General features: G+C 38.3%; 1 protein-coding gene across 2 annotated transcripts in view; it reads right to left on the bottom strand.

Moving 5' to 3' along the window:
- The window catches only part of SYT9 (synaptotagmin 9), a 228,709-nt gene that overhangs the window by 73,157 nt on the left and 135,926 nt on the right, over window positions 1-19,626 (bottom strand). The window contains exons 4-6 of one of the 2 annotated variants that reach the window (XM_007496995.3): window positions 13,484-13,604; window positions 10,895-11,066; window positions 7,976-8,105 (exon numbers count right to left, since the gene is read on the bottom strand). In XM_007496995.3, coding sequence (XP_007497057.1) covers window positions 7,976-8,105; window positions 10,895-11,066; window positions 13,484-13,604 — 423 coding nt within the window. Of the gene's footprint in view, window positions 1-7,975; window positions 8,106-10,894; window positions 11,067-13,483; window positions 13,605-19,626 lie in introns of those variants that run through there. The other variant, XM_007496996.3, reaches the window with a different exon arrangement.

Genomic DNA, 19,626 nt, shown 5'->3' with positions numbered 1-19,626 from the left:
TTGAATTTCATCCTCTTTATCCTCTGTTGCCTGGGTTTTCCCTCCATAAAAGTTTTCAATAGTCACTTTTCCCCCTTTCTTCTTGGAGGGTTGATCTTGGGCAGTGTGAGCCATCCCTTTGGTGGTTTTCCCTTTCCTTTTTGGTCAGAGGTCTGGGTGATATGGGTGGGTTTTCTGTGGATTTAAGTTGCCTCAGACTAGTTCTTCCCAGCCTCTGTGGTTTGTTAGTGCACCTGCCCCCATGCTCTGTGGTCTCTTCTCTCCAGCACGCAGGAATCTCCTGTAAATCCGTTCTGAGGCATAGTTCCCTGGTAGCCCCTGTCAGTTTCCAAGGACCCTGGCATGCCCCCCTCACTACAGCGAGGAGCAGAGCTTTGACCTCAGGCAGTTTCTACAGTTTCTAGAGACTCCACACTGTTCGCAGTTTGCAAAGGCCCCCGTGGTCTGCGAGATCTCTAGTGTGCAGGGTTCTCCAGTGAAACTGCCCTGAAGGGGTAGTTTCCTAGCAGTCCTCACTAGATCCAAGGGACCCTGGTATGCCTCCCCAGACAGAGACATTCTTCACTCACTCGCTGTCTCTGGTGAACGCACTGGCCCCTACTCTGGTTCCATGGGGAGGTGGGGAAAGGGCAGCTCAGTTCATGTTTTTGTGCAAGCTTTTCCTCCTTAGAGCATGGAAATGTTCAAACCCCACATACCTTCGTTGCTGTGGTGTCCTGAAGAGTCCCTCTGTTCTTCCAAGGATGATTTTTATGCTCTTTTGAGGTAGTCTATTTTGTTCGGTGCCGGGGAAGAGGAAGCAATTCACGTCTAGATTGTAGCCATGTTTACCCAGAAGTCCAAGAAAATATTTTTAATGTAATTCCTTAATACACTGATTGGCAACACATGTCAATATTTATTATAAATCTCAAATACCTTATTCAGATGTCATAAAATGAATGCTCTATAAATAGTTACTGTGCATGAAAGCCTTCTGTTCATTAGAGAAACACTCAGAAATAAGTCTTTATGTTTAGACATACATTTCCACACCTGCCATATAACTTATTTAAAAATATTGCCATATTGTGACTTCCCTATAAAAATGGAATATTCTAAAGTGTTGTACCTCCATTTGATATTTATTATTAAAAACCAAGTGGGGGGTAGCTAGGTGGCTTACTGGATTGAGAACCAGACCTAGAGATGGGAGATGCTGCTTTCACATCTGAATTCAGACATGTCTTAGCTGTATGACTTGGGGCAAGTCACTTAATCTCTATTGCCTTGCCCTTAGTACTCTTCTGCCTTAGAACCAATACTTAGTATTGATTCCAAGATGGAAAGCAACAGTTTAAAAAAAACCAAGGATATCTCATGTAATGCTGGCCCATGTATTGTTTCACCACATATCATTACTATATTATAACAAAATTCCTATTTGCTACTATATTCAGAGAGGAAGGGCAGTTGATCTATTGGACCAGAAAGGAAGAAGCTACTTCCAGAAGCTCTAATGAGGGTATTGATGTCTGCCCCTTGTAGAGGATGCTTATAGGCAACATAAAAATAGAGAGAATTGGAATTCTGACGTGGTTCTCTGATGAATCTTTATACTAGAGCTGCAGAACTACATGAGTTGAAAAGAGCATGATAGTTAGGCGAGAACTTTGGTGGCAGAGTAATATGACTTTGGATTCTTTTGTGTTCCTCCATGTTTTGTTTCTCTCTGGAAACAAACTTATGTGCCAGAGTGTGTTTCAAGCTGCTCAATGTCACAGGCATAAGAAACTCTTTTTTAAAACCTTTATCTTGTATCAGTATCAATCCTAAGACAAAAGAATGACAAGGGCTAGGCAGTTGTGGTTAAGTGACTTGCCCAAGATCACCCAAAGATCAGACACTAGGAAGTGTCTGAGGCCAGATCTTAACCCAGGTCCTCCCAATTCCAGGCCTGATGCTCTATCCACAGTGCTACTTAGCTACCCCAAAAGAAACTCTTAAGGTCTCATAGTAATGACTGCATTGAAAGATCAGTGAAAACTGTGCCCTTAGTGATTCTTTTTGAACCTTTAGCTAACTTTCAGACATCTCCACTTATGAATTATGGGACTTTGATACCATTTATTCATAATACTCCATTGTAATGCCATTTACCCAGTTTGAGAAATATATCAGTCAATAATAAATTGGGCTAATTCTTGTGCTATGAGTCAATGATCTTAGCTCAAGGTGGATGGAAGAAGGGGAAAGTCCAAGACATGGTGTACCCTCACAGATGTCTTTTAACACCATGTTGCCATTCATCTGGGGGCCGAAAGAAGTTCAAGAGAAGAAGTAATTTGGGAGGCCCATTGGAGGTAGCAGATTTTGCACTGGTGTCCTCAATAGCCTTCCAACCAAACTGTCCAGTTTGTGCTCCCCAAACTTGGAGGTCTACTTCTCACTTTGGCACTTTTACATAGACTGCTATTTGATTCTGAGATATATTCCTGCTTTGCTTCTGCATCTTAGAATTCTTGGCTTCCTAAAAGACCAATATCATGTGCCATCTTCCATAGAAAGTATTTCTTGATTCCTATGCATGATAGTCTTCTTCAAATAATTATATGTATCCCAGTCTACTTATATGACACATCATTCTAGTAGAATGAAAGCTCCTGGAGGCAAAATTTTGTTTTTGTATCTCCATTATCTATCACAATGCTCTACACAAAGCACCTACTTAATAAATGTTCATTAGATTGGATTTTTGGATTAGCATTGACTCCTCTGAGAATTAGTCTAATTATCTTCTTGATTAGCATTCAATTTACAACATTGTTCTAACTACCTATAACATTGTTCTGTTAAATAATGTGATTTCATAGGACCAGTTAATACCATTAGTTTGAACATGCCTATGAAATTTAAAACAAAGAATTTTTTCCCCCAGGAAATGTTGAATTTTGGCTACCATTCCCTTCCCAAGTAGCAAATACCAAAATGATGTATTGAAACAATAGATGTTAACCACACTACCTACTCCAAACTGCTTTTTAAATGGTTATATCAAATGCTCCTATTTTTTTTCTCTAAGAGGTTTTCTTCATGCTGCTGAAATGACAACTTTTGGTAAATTTTAAAATTCTTTGCAATCAGTTAATACTATAGGAGTGTTTAATAGTATTAGAAGGTATCAGAGGATTCCTGAACAAACTGTTTCCCCTATAAAAAAAAAAGCAAGTATCCATTCCTCAAAAGCAAATCCATTACTTTCACAACCCATCCCCTCAAACCAAGATCATTCATCTATAAGCATCTACTATTCTCTTTGTCCCCTCAAGCCAAGCAGTTATAGTTATTACTTTTTGTAAAATTGCTGCTATAATGTATATCTAGCAAGTAGTCAGAGAGTGTTGAATGAGAGCCTTCTCACCAACTGATCAATATTCATCTATGCTTTAGGGCAGCATTGGCAAACCTTTTAGAGATTGCATGCCCAAACTGCACCTTGAAGCCACTTGTGAGCCCCCTGCATTATGCCAGAGGGAGGAGTACTCACATTGGGCAATTGGGTAGAGGGGAGGGGATATGCAAAAATGTCCTCAGGAACAATGGAGAAGGGGAATGGAGCAGCCCCCTCCGGGCATGCCAGGGCATACATGACACATCTTCATCAACATGGCTTCAGAGAATCTTATTTTTTTCTGCCACAGAAGCCCGGACACCATTTAAACCTTCTTTCTCTCCTTGTCATTCTACAGCTAGGTGGGGAAAAGATATTAAGTGATTATAAAAATGCTTTTAGTGTATTAATGTAGAAGACCTTTAGAAGTAAAAGAATGCAAATTCTTCAAGACACTTAGATGCTGGAATTTTAGAATTTTGCCATGAACCTGTTATTAAAAGGATGGTTTGCGAGCACTTACGAAAGTGGTAATCTCTAAGAATCAGAATGGATTCATCAAGAGCAGAACATGCCAGACTAACCTTCACATTCTTGGTGGGTCATCTATATTTCTAGGTCAGCAGAATGCAATAGAAACAGCATACTTATATTTCATTGAGGAATGTGCTGGGATTTTCATGATATCATTTTAGATGCTATGAAGAGATGTGGACTAGATGACAATATGGTTTGGTGCATTTAGGGGTTTGAATGATTGGAACCAAAGGATAATGAATGATTAATAGGTAGGTGTCAGCTTGGAGGGATGTTTCTAAGAGAGTATCTCAAAGCATATGTCTTTGACTGTCCATTTCAGTATTTTTATTAATGATTTGGATGAAGTCATAGATAAGAAACTTATTAAGTTTGCATAAGACCTAAGGCTCAGAAGGATCATTAATGTATTGGAAAGCAGATGTGAGAGACCAAAAAAGCTTGGGAAACTAGACTGATGGGCCACCTACATTAAGATGAAACTTGATAAGGATAAATGTAAAGTTCAAATAGAGGCTAAAAATAATCTAAAGTCAAACGCAAGAGAGGGAAGGTATAAATAGAGCGTAGTTTATATGAAAACAACTTGGAGTGTTTAGTTCTTCAATCCTCAAATCAGTTAGTGTACAATGCAGCTAAAAAAGCTAACAGAAATCTTAGACTGATTTTAAAGGAGCATGGTGTACAAAACAATCAGGGTGATAATTTTCCTGTTTGGATTCTGAAACTGAGGCATTTGAAGTTGTTGAAAAATGGAACAGGCTGCCTCAGTGTAGAGGTTTTTTAAGTGGAGGCTGAATGACCACTTGTTGCGAATGTTATAGAAGAGATTGCTAGGTTAGATTAGACAGCCTCTGAGATCTGTCCCAATCTGGACAGCTATGCTTCTATAATTACAGAATTTATGAAGCCTTCTCAATTCATGGTATATATGAATATTTCTCTCTGTTCTTGTTCAAAACAGAAACTCATTGTCACAAGGCAAGAGTCCATGTGAACCAGGAAGAAAGTTAATTTTCATTTCTTCCAATCAAATGGAAAAGATTCCTGCAGCCCCAGGCCTATCTTTCCAGCTGCTTATTGTATATTTTTGAAGAATCTCATGATTACCTTATACCTGTCTAAAATAGAACTCCTTTCTTCTCCCTTTCCCACTCTACTTCCAAATACTCTTTTGGACTTCCCTACCTCTGATAGTGGCACTACCACTTTCTCAGGTATCCAAGCTCAAAAGTTAGAAAAGAAGGCTTAGGAAGAGATGAAGGATGTCATCCTTCTTTTAGATTTTTGAAGTGTTTTCATGTGGATTGGACTTGTTCTATACAAGCCATTTTTGAGCCCTCTCATTTTTCTTATTCCCAATTTCATTAGTCACCAAGTATTGTCCATTTTTTCTTATCATTTTCTGATTTATCACCTTTCTTTCATTCTCAATGCTACTATATTAACTCAAATCCTCATTACTGGATGATTGAAATCTTCTAACAATTTTTTTTTCTATCACTAATTCTTTCTTGACTATGTATCCTATATATGTGGCTAAGTTACTTTCCCCTGAAGTATGATTGTCCTATGGTTCTTCACATTCAAACACTTTCAATGGCTCCTTGTTGCCTAAAGGATAAATCTCAGAACTCCTGGATAGATGGGGAGGACAAATGAATACTGGTTTAATGTCTGACTCTCCCTGTTTTGGTGCCATTAGAAGGAGGCTCTTAGTATCTTAGAACTGATTTTGTCCCTCATCCATTTTTCTTGGCTCATAGAGAACAAACAGACTACCAAGCAAGACAGGAACCCAAAGCTGAGGAAGTACTGTCAAAGTCTGCATGCATGCAAGAATGCAAACCCCTATGGAAGAACCAAAAGTTCAGACAAATATTACTTGTGAATTACAACAGGTTGCAATCACGTTCTATGAAGAAACAAAGGTAATATGACTTTGTTTGGCAAGTAATATCATCTCCTACTCAATTGAGCAGGATTCTAGTTATAAGAATCCCATGATTTTGAAATCATTCTCCAGAAGTGTTCCAGTGGCTAACACCCATCTCCCATGATTCACTATGAGTAACTTTTGAAATTTTGTTATATATTAAAAACCTCATGAGAGTAAATCAGTAATAACTGATTCTGTCAGATGGAATTTGAATGCACTGAAAATACCTATGATAGGCACCTGCAAGCATTTCCAAACAAAGACTAATTTTTCCCATAAAGCTGAATTTCTCATAGTCCTTCAGAATCAGAAGGACCTAAGAAGTCATCTTTCCTGAACTCTTCATTTTATAGGGAAAGAACCTGAGGCCTTGAGAAAAGAAGTGCTTTACTCAGTGCCATACAGATTCCTATTAATTCTCAAATCAACTGCTGCACAGCTGAGCTTGGTGAGAATAGATAGAGTGCTGGATTTTGAATAAGTTCAAATCTTGCCTTAGACACTTACCAGTTCTTTGACCCCCAGGCAAATCACTGAATCTCTGCCTCAGTTTCCTTATCTATAGAATAGGATGATAATACCCTTCTAACAGGGTTATTGTGAAGATTCAATGAGAAAACAAATGCAACGTTCTTTATGAAGTTTTAAACACTATTTTAATGCCTATTATTATTAACTCACACTTAATAACTACCCATTTATTGTGCTTTCAATAATTCAGTAACTAGGTAGTATAAATGCTGTTATCCACATTTTACAGATGAAGAAACTGATGCCTAGACAAGTTAAGTAACTTTCCCAAAGCCAAATGGCTAATGTATATCAGAGAATCACTGAAAAGTGATTGCAATTCTAGTACCTTTCCCATCATATTATATTGACTCTCTCTGGAAACCTTTTCTTGTTTTCTCCCTTGCCAATGTAGAACTAAGATTAGAACTCTGCTCTCCCTTGTTCCCAATCCAATGTGCTAAGGAAAATGAATAAAAACTATAGATAGATTTTTGTTTGTTAGAAGAATGAGTTGTCTATCCTGGGAAGTAGCGAGATTCACATTATGGCATATAGTAAAGCAGGTGCAGTATCAGGTATATGAAAGAGGGCTTTAGGTATAAATTGGATTAATTTACCACCAAACTCCCTCCCTGGCTTAAGAGTCTATGACCCTGGGGGCAGCTATGATGCAAAGAAAAAGTGAAACAGTCCTTGTCATTATTTTACTGGAGAGATAAATACAATAGACATCCCATAAACATTAATCTTAATCCAAAGGTATTCATTTGGAACTGTAGTTTACAAAGCACAGAAGTGGGATAACCTATAGTCTAATGTTATCCAATTCAATTTTTTAGATGTGAGCATAGATTCATTGTCCTTCAGAATTAATGAGGTGTGGGAAAAACAATGAAGTTAATAAACCTGGCTATAAGTCAAATAAGACAATTCTTCAGAAACCACCCAGAGTTGAAAGTTTTAAGACTAGAGAAGTGGGCTGTCATATACAATGAGGTCATCTTTTCTGTTAATTTTGTTACTTCTTTTTCTTTGTTACAAGAAGTAGTTAATGGAGGGGGGGGGGCATAAAAAACAAAAGGCATCAATTTGTCAGAATAGATCATACATATGTAAAATGCGTAATAATCCTTCCTTCCTTCCTTCCTTCCTTCCTTCCTGCCTGACTTCCTTCCTTCCTTCCTTCCTTCCTTCCTTCCTTCCTTCCTTCCTTCCTTCCTTCCTTCCTTCCTTCCTTCCTTCCTTCCTTCCTTCCTTCCTTTCTTCCTTCCTTCCTTCTTCCCTCCCTCCTCCTTCTCTCTCTTTCTCTCTCTCTGTCTCTCTCTGTCTCTCTCTCTCTGTCTTCTCTGTCTCTGTCTCTCTCTGTCTCTCTGTCTCTCTCTTCCTCCTTCCCTCTCCCTTTCTCTTTTCTTCTCCCTTGTTTCCTCTCCCTCCCTTCCCCTCCTCTGTTTATCTCTCTCTGTCTCTCTGTCTCTGTGTCTCTGTGTCTCTGTCTCCTCTCTCTCTCCTTCTCTCCACCCCTGCCCCTTTGGATCTCTGCCCTGAAATACATCACTTTTGATGACAACATTTATTTAACACAGAAACTGAGCAGTGAGGGGAGAGGTGAAGCTTACCTCAACTAGTGGGTGCCAGTGAGCGATGGGTTTCCGAGGGTATGACAGCATTTCACTCCAGTGATCTCGTCCAAGGCGCTCTGCTTCGTTGCCTACTTGGCACACCCCAATGATCTCATTGTGACCTACACTGTGAAAATGGCCCACAATGTTTTTTTCTTAAAATGTTGACATTCAATGACAACTATTATTTATAAGCAATTAGACAGCAAATTGATAACTGTCTACTTGTCATCTCCATACATTGCTGTGCTTAAAACTGGATCCTAAGCCATTAAGAATAAGGACAGGAGGCAGCTGGGTAGCTCAGTGGATTGAGAGTCAGGCCTAGAGACAGGACATCCTAGGTTCAAATCTGACCTCAGACACTTCCCAGCTGTGTGACCCTGGGCAAGTCACTTGACCCCCACTGCCTAGCCCTTACCACTCTTCTGACTTGGAACCAATACACAGTATTGACTCCAAGATGGAAGGCAAGGGTTAAAAAAAAAAAGAATAAGGACGTCCTGAGCTGGGATTAGAGGAGGAAGATGAGGTATACGTGGAGAGGACTATGGCTAGACCCCCAATTAATTTGGTTTCTGTAGGATTATCCCTATCTTTCTCATTTGTAGGTTCACTCTTCTTCCCTTATGGTGCTTCAGAAATGTTAATTAACCACACTCTACAGCTCCATTATGTCTACCATGTTAATCCCAGTCAGTCTCCAGGTTCTTGAATGAGGGAGAGAGGGTTAATGAGTCCAGGTTCTGTGTGAGGTGGGAACATAGAGGCCCCATAGAAGTATAATAGCAAAAGGTCTCCCAAGGTCTTGTCAGTGGAAATCTGGAGTTCTTATCTCCACTTCTACATTCCCTTTCTAAAGAATTTTCTGTTCTTCTGGCCATTGCTTGCTTAATTCCCTTTCTTTTAGAACTTGTCAGTGTCATTGTTTCAGAACCCAGATTCCTAAAGCTTTCTCTGCATTTCATCATCTTATTTCTTTGACAGCTTTTTTTTTTTGAGTAAAATGGCCTTAAGTTAATCTAACCAAGCTTAAAAATTCTGCCTCTCTGTAAAATAAAGCAAAACAAGTTTCTTTTTTAAAAAATCCTTACTTTCCATCTTAGAATCAATAATGTGTATTAATTCTAAGGCACAGAAACAGAAAAGGCTAGGCAATGAGGGTTAAGTGACTTGTCCAGGGTCACATAGCTAGAAAGTATCTGAGGCCAAATTTGAATCCAGGACCTCCCATCTCTAGGCCTGGCTCTCAATCTACTGAACCACCTAGTGCCCTCAGATAAAGCAAGTTTCTTATTTTTCTCTTTGGCTCTTCTCTCCATAGTTCTTGCTCTCAGACTCGAGTAAGGACTCTTTTCCTTTAAATGAGTTTCTACCCAGTTCCCTCATTCTAGACCAGAAGCATCAAACCTGAGACTTAAGGGAAACGTATGGCATCAACCAGAATAAAATGTAATTGGGAAATATTTAACAAAGTAAATAAAATGATGAATAAATATTATAAAAACAGAAATAAAAATACAATAAAACAATAATGGTAACAAGCAATTTTTAAAGTTAATATGTGCTTGCAGAGATATTTAATGTATGATTTAGTAGTAGCTCCTGTTTCTAATTAAGTTTGACACCATTGATCTAGACAGCCCAAACTTAAAGTTATATAACTTAGAACTAGAGTTAGATCTTAGAATTCCCCTTTCCGCCCAAAGACAAGCATCTACAAACCTCCTAAATTTGGCAGGTTGGGGCAAAACATTAGTTGCTCCATTCTGGTTATGACTCTTTTTGGAACTAAAATCGCTCTGTCTGTCTCTTTCTGTCTCTTCATTTAGTTATTATTTGATATTTTTGATACTTGGAAAAAGCTATTGCAATGCTAGTAGGAGTTGTATATGACTAGTTGGTGGAATTGTAAGTAACCAGGATGACATTCTTAGCATTTCATACAATGTGGAGAAGACAGAAGACAGAACCACATAGTTAGTCTGGGGTTATTATTCAAATGACCTGTTTTTCCTGGCAAATGATTATACTTTGATTCCATCAAGGGCATGTTCAGATATTAGGGCCACCAACTTGTCCACATTTCAGGTACAGTTTTGGCCAAGATTTGGTAGCAAGAATATTTGCAATGAAAAATCAAGAATAAGAAATTTTGAAATCACATGGAAGGACTCTAATTAAAAATTTCATTTTTGTGTGTGTTGCTTGAAGCTTTCTTCTTTCTATTATTTTAAAAAAGCTGTAGGTTTTCAATGAAAAAATAACAATAGTTTTGGCTATAAATACATTCTATGCTTTCTTAATTTTAAAAGGCAGAACTTTACATATGTTAATATACACTAATACTAGCTGGGCTATTGGATCTTTTGGGTGATTTACTTTACATTTAAATGGTTAGCCATTATTTGCATTCAAAACTTCAAGAGATAGGAGGAAATTGGGAACACAAGTTCCAAGTTACATATTTAAAATATTGATTATTTTACAAAAGAGCCTGAAGTTCAAAATAGAGGATAAGTTAAATCTTTTGAGGACAATGTGGGCTGGATTGAGGAGAAAGAAAGAGAAAGGCAAATAGATTGTTAGGTCCTAGATCTGAGGGTCTTGGAGATGTTCACTAATGATATCCTGAGGGAGACAGAGAGGATAGAGGTTAGAGAAAATGATGCAGAGCAAAATAATATTGGGAGATTAGGGCTTGAGGGATGAGAAAAAAGGGAGAGAGAGTGTTCTCTAGATGATGACTGGAATGTTGGAGCTTTCCATTAAACCTCCCCTTTCTTCAATCTATTATAAAATATACATACAGGCCCATTTCTGGTCTGTCAGATCCATTTTTCTCCTGCCTGTCATTCTACAGCCCCACAGAACACCCCACAGATTTCCATCAAGTATAAGTTACAGGCATCTCACCGGTCATAGTCCATGACAGCTATTGACAAGTGAATTTGGTCAATGTTTTCTGGGGGGACATCAAAGACTATGGCTTCATTGTAAACAGGGTTGAGTGTGTTCCTTTTGGTGGAAGTTTTCCTTTTCTTCAGACGTTTGCCATCACACATCAGGGAGACTTTCACATAAGGATCTGTGTAAAGACACAAGGAGCATATCCAGATGAGAATGAGCCTGGCTTAAAGCATGGAAAGAATCTGTTACAAATTTGTGTGGCATCCATGTGTATATCTGTAAATACAATTCAGGCATCTAGAGCCAAATTCAAGCCTTTTATTATTGAAATGCTTAGGAGGCTCTTAGAGCTAAAAGGCTTTCCTGCTCAAGTGGATATAATACACAATTAAGGGATTCATTCAGGCAAGATTTTGGATGTAACTTTCTCAAGGAATGATGTCACTCTAAATGGTAGGAAGACTTTTTGCGAACCCATCAGGACCTTCTGTTTCCAGGAGTATTTTATTGTACATCCCTATATTTAAATCAATGTCATAGGGCCCTATACTGCCTGTTAACAACCCATGCCCACAGGACTTGGAAGAATAGTCTTCCTGCTGAATCTAGTAAAGCTTAGGGGGAAGAGACCACTGACTGTATAACTTTAGGGCTAGAAGAGACATTGTTTAGTCATGTCTGATTCTATGTGACCCTATTGACTTTGTCCATGGAATTTTCTTGGTCAAGTGGTTTGAAAAAACATCTCTTGTCATTACAAGCTTCTACTTATTACCAACAACTTGAGTGATTTGCCATTTCTCTCTCCAGCGTGTATCTATTGTATAGATGAGGAACTGAGGCAACCAGGGTTACCCAGAGCCCACATCTAATAAGTATCTAAGGTCACATATGAATTCTGATTTTCTTGATTCCAAGTCTGGTTCTCTCTGTACTGTACCACCTAGCTGCCCCACAGAGACAACAGATCATTGAATCCAGGGTCTCTTAACCATTTCTATGTTCTAGATTACTTTGGCAATCTGGGAAAGTCAATGAACCCTTTTACAGAATCCTTCTTTTAAATGTAGAAAAGGAAATACATAGAATTTCAAAGGAAACCAATTAAACTGAAATCAAGTTATCAAAATGTTAAAAACAAAACAAAACTGAAAAAACCCCAAGTGCACACATTCATGAACCTTGAGTTAAGAATTCTTGTTCTAGTCCAAAGTCTTCCTTTAAAAGAGAGGGAAATTGAGGCATAGAGAGATGAAGTCTTTTCTGACCCACCCATTCCCAACTGCGTTGTATTTATTCTGGACACACACACACACACACAGAGGCATAGGCTATCTCCCTTGATAAAGTAGGAGCTCCTTCAGAATGGGTAGGACACATCTTTCAATTCCCAGAACCTAGAGCAGTGCTCAGTACATGACAGGCATTTATAGATGCTGATTTGTTGATTGCTTAATGACACATAGCTCATTAGCTATCAATGGCAGATTTGGGTTTAAAACTAAGATCTCTTCCCTGATCACTATGGAAGAGGGAGGTGCCTTTCCAGAAGAAACAAAATAGGAATGTGATTTTCCCCTAGGATTTGTTTTTTTTTCTTTTGTTAATCACTGGGGATAGAAAATTTAGATTGGGAAGGAAGAATAAGGCATTAGCCTCTAAGAGAAAAGCTATGCTTCTGATTACTGAGCTGCTGCTTCAGGGTAAAGGACTGATCTTATTCTCATCTATGTTCCTGGCTCTATCTTTAATGAGTAGTTGCTATTCTTTTTGTATCTTTCCTTCTATGTCTTTTCCCTCCTAACCCTCCTCCCTGGGGTTTCCAACTTCCATTCAGAAAGCTAGGGTAGACTGCAAAAAGCAATAAATAGAGCCTGCCTTACAATCTCAAAAAATACAATATTATTTCTCTGCTCTTCGATCCCTACGGTTTTCTGGTTTATGAGAATCCTCAATATCTTCTCATTGTATTTTTGGGAGAAGTAGGTTCCTGGTAGCCACCAAGGTTAGTCTACACATAGGTGGAGCTGCTGTCAAAGTAGTTCCTATAGGTTTTGGGAGCTGGAGAGAGAAATGAAAACTTGGAATAGATAGAATCAGGTTTTGGGACCAGTGGGATGCAAATTTTTCTTGTTGTCCTGGAAATTAAACTTATGACCTCGGTTCTTTAAAGAAATTGATATATTTTGTTTTTATGTCACTTATATTTCCCAGTGTATCTGCATCTACTTCCCAGGGACCCATCTCTTAAAGACTAAAAAGAGAGGGAAAAATTCAGTAAAATTAATTAACGTATTGAAAATACCTAGACTTGTATGCAGTATTCTTTACTCACAGTCCTCTACCTCTGATTCTATGGAGAAATCCCAACCTTGCCTGGTTCACAAGGGCTGGCCTTGCATTTACTAATCAGTTTATTAATCAGTCATTCCTTGTTCTCCTGACCCGTATTTGAAACAAATTGGGCTCCTATATTGAGTCAATCAGTCCAAATGTACGCAAACAGTGGGTATTTTTCCAGTCACTTGAGGGCAGACCAGTGAAATCAGGTCACAAAAGATAGAGAAGGAAAAGTTGAACCAGTGAATTCCCTACCTGATGCTCCAGTTATATCCATTGCTTTTAAGTTCCTTGCCTTGATTATGGTGATGGTTAGCCTGCCAGCCGTTGGAAGATAGCAAAGGGAAAACATCAAATCTCCAAGATCCACATTTTCCTGTCGAGAAAATCACAAACCCAAGTTTTAGGAAATGATAACTCACATTCATCTGGTAATTATTGATGTATACAACATTCTGTCTGAGAAGTACTCCAGCTCTCTGGGTCCATTATTTTATTTCAGTTACTCGGAGTTTGGCTCCTTTTTAGTGGTCTTATTTCCCTTTTTGTAACCATCGTGAATATTGTAAATACAGCACTCTGTTCATTATACCACAATAACCTCCAGAAATTCCAGTGATCAGGATTATATGGTTGCACGAAAACAGCTTCACTGCCATGATGTCTGCTGCTTCTGCAGCCCTTTGAGTTTGTCCTCAGAAAGACAAGGCTAATGTAAGCTATGAAAGTTCTATCCCCAACTCCCCTCAGAAAAAGAACCCACCAGAACAGAAGTGCTGCACATACCAAGTCTGTGGGAATGGGGGCTCTCCCTCTTGCTCATGGCAAATATGACTATGATGCTCTAAACTGTACTTATACTAATATAAAGTCATTATAAATTAAAATGCCTTCTGCACCAAATATTCACTTCTAACTTAAGAAAAATTCTTGAGAAGCCTGCCTGTGGTGTTCTTTATTGGGAAAAAAGTCTTTATTAAGTTTTCTAAGCATTCAAGGCCAGTGGGGAAATTTTTCCATTCCACAATCAGAATAACTGGAAATAAGAGGGAAAATGTAACTTAATAAGGAAGCAAAGTAATTTAAATTTACTAATGATAGCTGGGTATAGCTGTAACGAGAGTTATGTTTTCCCTAATTATCCACAGGCCCTCTTTCCCTTAACTAATTTTCAAGGAATTTACTGATAGGTACTTTCTTAGCTTATTTTATACAAAGGTCAAGCAAGAAGGGTTTTATTCTGTCAGGCTATTCTTTTTGTGGACTAGGTTCTTGTGAGTTTGAGTGCGTACTATGGCTAATCTCCTCACTTTTCCCCACCCTCCTCCATTCTTGTTCTTGTTAGGTGACTTAGCTTCCAGACATGCCTTTCTCAATCCTTCATGTAGGCTCTTGTGGTCTGAAATGAAGTTCTTGCCTGTATTTTACAACCCATGAAATGTGAATGAGTCCATCTGTCTAGCTTAAATGTAGAAGGTATGAAGAAGTCTTCAAGAGACGCTGAAATGTCAAAAGACTTTGGGAGAAAAATTGTAATTTGGAAGGCAGTTCCATGTAAGGGTAAGAATCTCAGAGTAGGAGTCAGCTTGGGTTATAATCCTAGACTTGTACTGTTTTGTTGTGTGACTTAATCAACAGTTATTCATTAATTTGTTTTAACACCTTACCTTCTGTCTTAGTATCAGTTCTAAGATGGAGTACTGGCAAAGGCTAGGCAATTGGGCTTAAATGACTTGCCCAGGGTAACAGAGCTAGGATGTGTTGGAGGTGAGATTTGAACCCATGTTTATTTGCACCTGTGAAATGCTAACCATGTTGGAAGGTGCTAGAGATATAAATAGAAGAATAAGACAGTTCTTGCCTCAAATGAGCTAACAATCCTGGATTGGAGGTGATGGTGCAATAAATTATTATAGGATGAATAAATATCTGATATATGCCAAATGATTGGAAGGGAACTTATTATTTCAGTAGCATATTAGAACCAAAGGGACCTTTAGGGCGATCCAGGTCAAATCCCTTATTTTAAAGAGGAAGAAATGTCCCTGGACTTCAGTACCTTCTTCCATTAAATGAGGGTTTGGACTGGATGACTTAAAAGGTCTAATGCTAAGATTTTATGTTGGAAGGACCTTTCAACTCTGATATTTTATTATTCTATGTCTCTCAGTTACCTGACCTTATGAAGAGGATCAGAACCAAAATAATTAAATCCACTAAACATCCTTGGAAGACATTCATACTTTCAGAATATGACTTTGGTGAGCTTGAAAAGCAAAAACCACAGGTCTCATTCTCAGCTAGACAGGGATTTGCTAATCTAATTCCTTTGAGGTTATCTCCAGCAAGCCTAAAGGTCTACAAGCTCCTCTGCCATTGCCCACTGGCCCACAACATGCCATTCTTACAGACTAACGAGAAAGCTTCTTCTACATGGCGGGAGATGTTCTATGTCGGACACTAATCCACCTCTAGTGGTGCTGTCAATTGGTCCAACGCTTAAAGAAAACAATTTGAAATTACTTGAAAAAGAGTCATTAAACTCTTCACAGCCCTAGACTTAACCAATTTCTCTACCAGAATATGCTCCAAGGAGGTTAATGACAGAAGGAAGGTCCCATATATACACAAATGTTCATTGCATCATTCTTTGTAGTAGAAAAATGTACTGGGAAAAAGTATATATTCATCAGTTGGGAAATGCTTAAGTAGATTGTGATACAGATTGGAATAGAATATTTTTACAGTGAAAAAAATAAGGAATTCAGTGAAATAAGGGAAGACATTAAAGGATGGAGAGAGGAAAGAAAAAAGAAAAATACATATAGCATTTGTATGCTGGGATGCAGAGGTCTTTCCAGAGGTATGCTGATAAAGGTTTAATAATTTATTTTCTGAAAAAAGAGTATACATAACACACTTTTATGTTTAATCTCCATTATCAACATTTTCTCTATCGTTTTCTTATGTCTTGACAATCAACTAACCAATACGTTAAGCCTTAATTTGTAACTTATTGACATGTGAAGTGTAAATGCTCACCTTGAAAATTAAACAATTGGCCCTCCCAAGCCAGAACAAGCTGACCCCAGTATACTTCCTCCTCCTTTCCCCACACCTCCAAACACACACTCCAAATCAGAAATAGATATCTTCCAATTGGTTCCTGTTGACTCTGCTGTTTCTTTTATTCAGTGCCTGAGATGAAACTCCAGGGATATAATAAAGGAACAATCCCCATTCCTTGAGCTTCTTCTTGTCAGCTTTGAGGTGGAAAGACTAGTCTCTGAAGGGCAGCTAGGTGGCTCAGTAGATATAGCACCAGGCTTAGAGATGGGAGGTTCTGGATTCAAACATTACCTCAGACACTTCCTAGCTGTGTGACCCTGAGCAAATCACTTAACCCCAACTGCCTCGTCCTGAACCCTCTTCTGCCTTGGAACTGATTCTCAGACTATAAGACAGAGGATAATGGCATATATATATATATATATATATATATATATATATATATATATAAAGATTACTCTCAGAGTTTGGATCTGGGTGGGGAATACCCTTCCAAGTTATTAAACCATAAGTCTCCTAGGTAAGTTTGTATTTGGAATGCAGCCAATGCCTGTTTGTGTCATCTTTCTTTGGGTAGAGGAGGTCTCAAAAGACAACCAGAATCTTGCCCCATTTCTGAGTACCTGAGTAATGGACTGCCAGAGTAGTTGCAACAGCAACAGATGGAGGGAAAGAGCAGAAGTCCCCAGGATTATTCCCTGGTCCTTCCTGGCTTTTTTGCTTCCCATTATTTTTTATTTTTTCCTCCCAGCTGGGAAAATTACACTTCATTCCCATTTCTTTTAGAGGGTTATATGAGCAACGATTACAGTACTGTCAATTAAAACAACACAAAAGGGGGCAGAACTTAAGTTAACAATCTTGCTTATTGGGAACAAGATGGTGAACATTATTCTTGTTAGGGGAAGATTATGAGTACAGAATGTTGCATATAGTAACAGGTCATTTTATCATCTATTTTGTTTAATTGTTTCTCATTGTTACAAGGGCAGATTCAGCTGGGAACAGTGCTTACAAAATTCATATGATCTTTTAAAAAAGGCAACAATAATTATTCTTTAAATATAGACCACATATACCTACACAAGTTTCTATACACATTAACCTTAGTCATTGCCCCTAATTGGCCTTTCTTCCATCTATCTGTCCCCTGGGTCTCCAAACATAGGAGAGAGATGCAAACTGAGGAAGAATTAAATATCAGAGGTACTGGGTGACAGTGGAAAAATTACTGGATTTGAAATAAAGAATCCTGAATTCCAATTCCATTTCTGTTTGGGAAAGCCACTTAACCTCACTTGGACTCAATTTCCTCATCTGTAAAATGGATTTAGACTCAATGACTTCTGAGATTCACTTTTGAGCTCTAGATTTATTATTTATAATCCTATGGATACTTCTTTGGGTTAAATTAGGGGTATGGGGGGGAGATTGAGTTAAATTCTGAATTCTCTTTGTCTTTGGTCCACCAGCTCCTCTATCCTGGTGATTCCCTTCTAAGTTCTTTAGGCACCTGGCTCTGTTCTGCAATTATAGCAGAATCTCTTTGTAATTCTCTCCCAGTTCTGAATCCTTACTCTCTTAAGATTTTCTTCAGGACGTATTAACTAGGTATTTGAGGGGATCAAAAGAAATAATGATGGTAAAATGCTTTGCATATTTAAGTGACTATCTAAATCTCATCTGTTATTATCATTATAATTGCTTTTCCCTTGATCCATTTCTCATATGACATGTCTCCTTCCTATACTGGTTACTCCCCTCCAGGCTTGCTGTAGTTTATCTACGTCCTTTTTAAAATGTAGTCCCCTAAAGTGAACATGATTACTGCTGTTGTAGAATCTAGTGGGCTAACCCTTTTCTTGTAATGGATAGGATATGCCTAAAGTTACATTAGCTTTTTAGGTAGTTCAGTCCTAGAATTGTCTATAGTCAATTCCTACCCAATGACTTTTTCAAAGAAACTACTCTCTAGCTAAGTTTCCTCGACCCTGTATTTGTGCAAGGGCTTTTTTATTTAGGGCTTCATGTTATTCTTATGAAATTCTATTTAGCTCATAATTTTTATATATTAAGATTTTTTTTGAATTTTAATTCTAACATTAAATGTATTCGCAGCCTTATCTAGCTGTGTACTATCTAAACACTTGATAAGCATGTCAGTTATGCCTTCATATGAATCACTGACAAAAATATTAAACACAGCAGTGCTGATGCAGAAGAACCTCCTTTCCTGTTAACATTGATTCATTTATCACTGCACCTTCTTAAGCTAGGGTTGTTCAAGCAGTGGTAAATAGCACATGTTTTTCCATCTTGTTAAAAAAAAATAAAGGTTTCATGAGTCAGCCAGTCAGTCAACAAGCATTTAATTAAGCACTTATTATGTGTCAGGCACTATGCTGAGTGTATTTTGTCAAATACACTGCTAAAATATGAGTATGCTATATTTATGGCACCCCTCTGTTCAATCAGTCTTGTAACTGATATATCTAATTACCACATAGCCCAGCAAGATCTATTTGGCCAGTTGGCTGAGATAGTGATCTGACATTAAATTGTACCTCCAGAGGGCATATGATGCAGATATAGGAAGGTGAAGAGTGAAAAATTGTTTTCCAGATCATGTACTGGGTTATGCCATTAGGTATACACATAATGCTCTTGTGGTCTTTTAAGTCTCAATGGACTTTGTCAATCAAGTGAGCATTTTTGAAGCACTTCCCAAGTTTTAGGCATTGTAGGAAGTACTAAGATAAAGGTAAAGCCAGTCCCTGTCCTCAAAGAGCTTATATTCTGATGGCGGAATGACAAGGCAGAAAACAGTAGATACATACAAGTTACACTCAGAGTTGCCAGAAGGTAGACATAGAAGGGAAGGCTCAAAAAGCTAGGAGGGTGGCCAGGAAAGGCAACTCACAGAAGCTTGCAATTTAAGATGAGTCTTGAAGGAAACCAGGGATTCTAAGAAGTGGAACCGAAGAGGGAAAGCATTCTAAGAATTTGGAATAGCCATGCAAAAGCATAGAGATGAGAGAGAAAGTTGGGTGTGAGGAATAGCAAGGAGGCTACCATGGTTGGATCTCAAGATGGATGCATGGAATGATGCAAAGCATATGAAGACTAGAAAGATCAGGAAGAACTTTAAATGCCAAAGAAAAAGCTTTGTATTTGTTCCTAAAGGCAATAGTGAGTCACTGGATTTTTTTAAAGGAATTTTTGAAACATGAGTTATTCCTTTATTTCAACAATTTTCTCAGGTGTATCTAGTTTCTTACCCAGGATTCAAAGTGGAATATTGGGTCTAGCACTGTAGTCAAGAAGATCTG

Source organism: Monodelphis domestica, chromosome 6 (assembly GCF_027887165.1).
Source record: "Monodelphis domestica isolate mMonDom1 chromosome 6, mMonDom1.pri, whole genome shotgun sequence".
Taxonomy (NCBI): domain Eukaryota; kingdom Metazoa; phylum Chordata; class Mammalia; order Didelphimorphia; family Didelphidae; genus Monodelphis; species Monodelphis domestica.
Note: the sequence above shows the minus strand (reverse complement) of the source record. Positions and strands in the feature narration are given on the sequence as shown.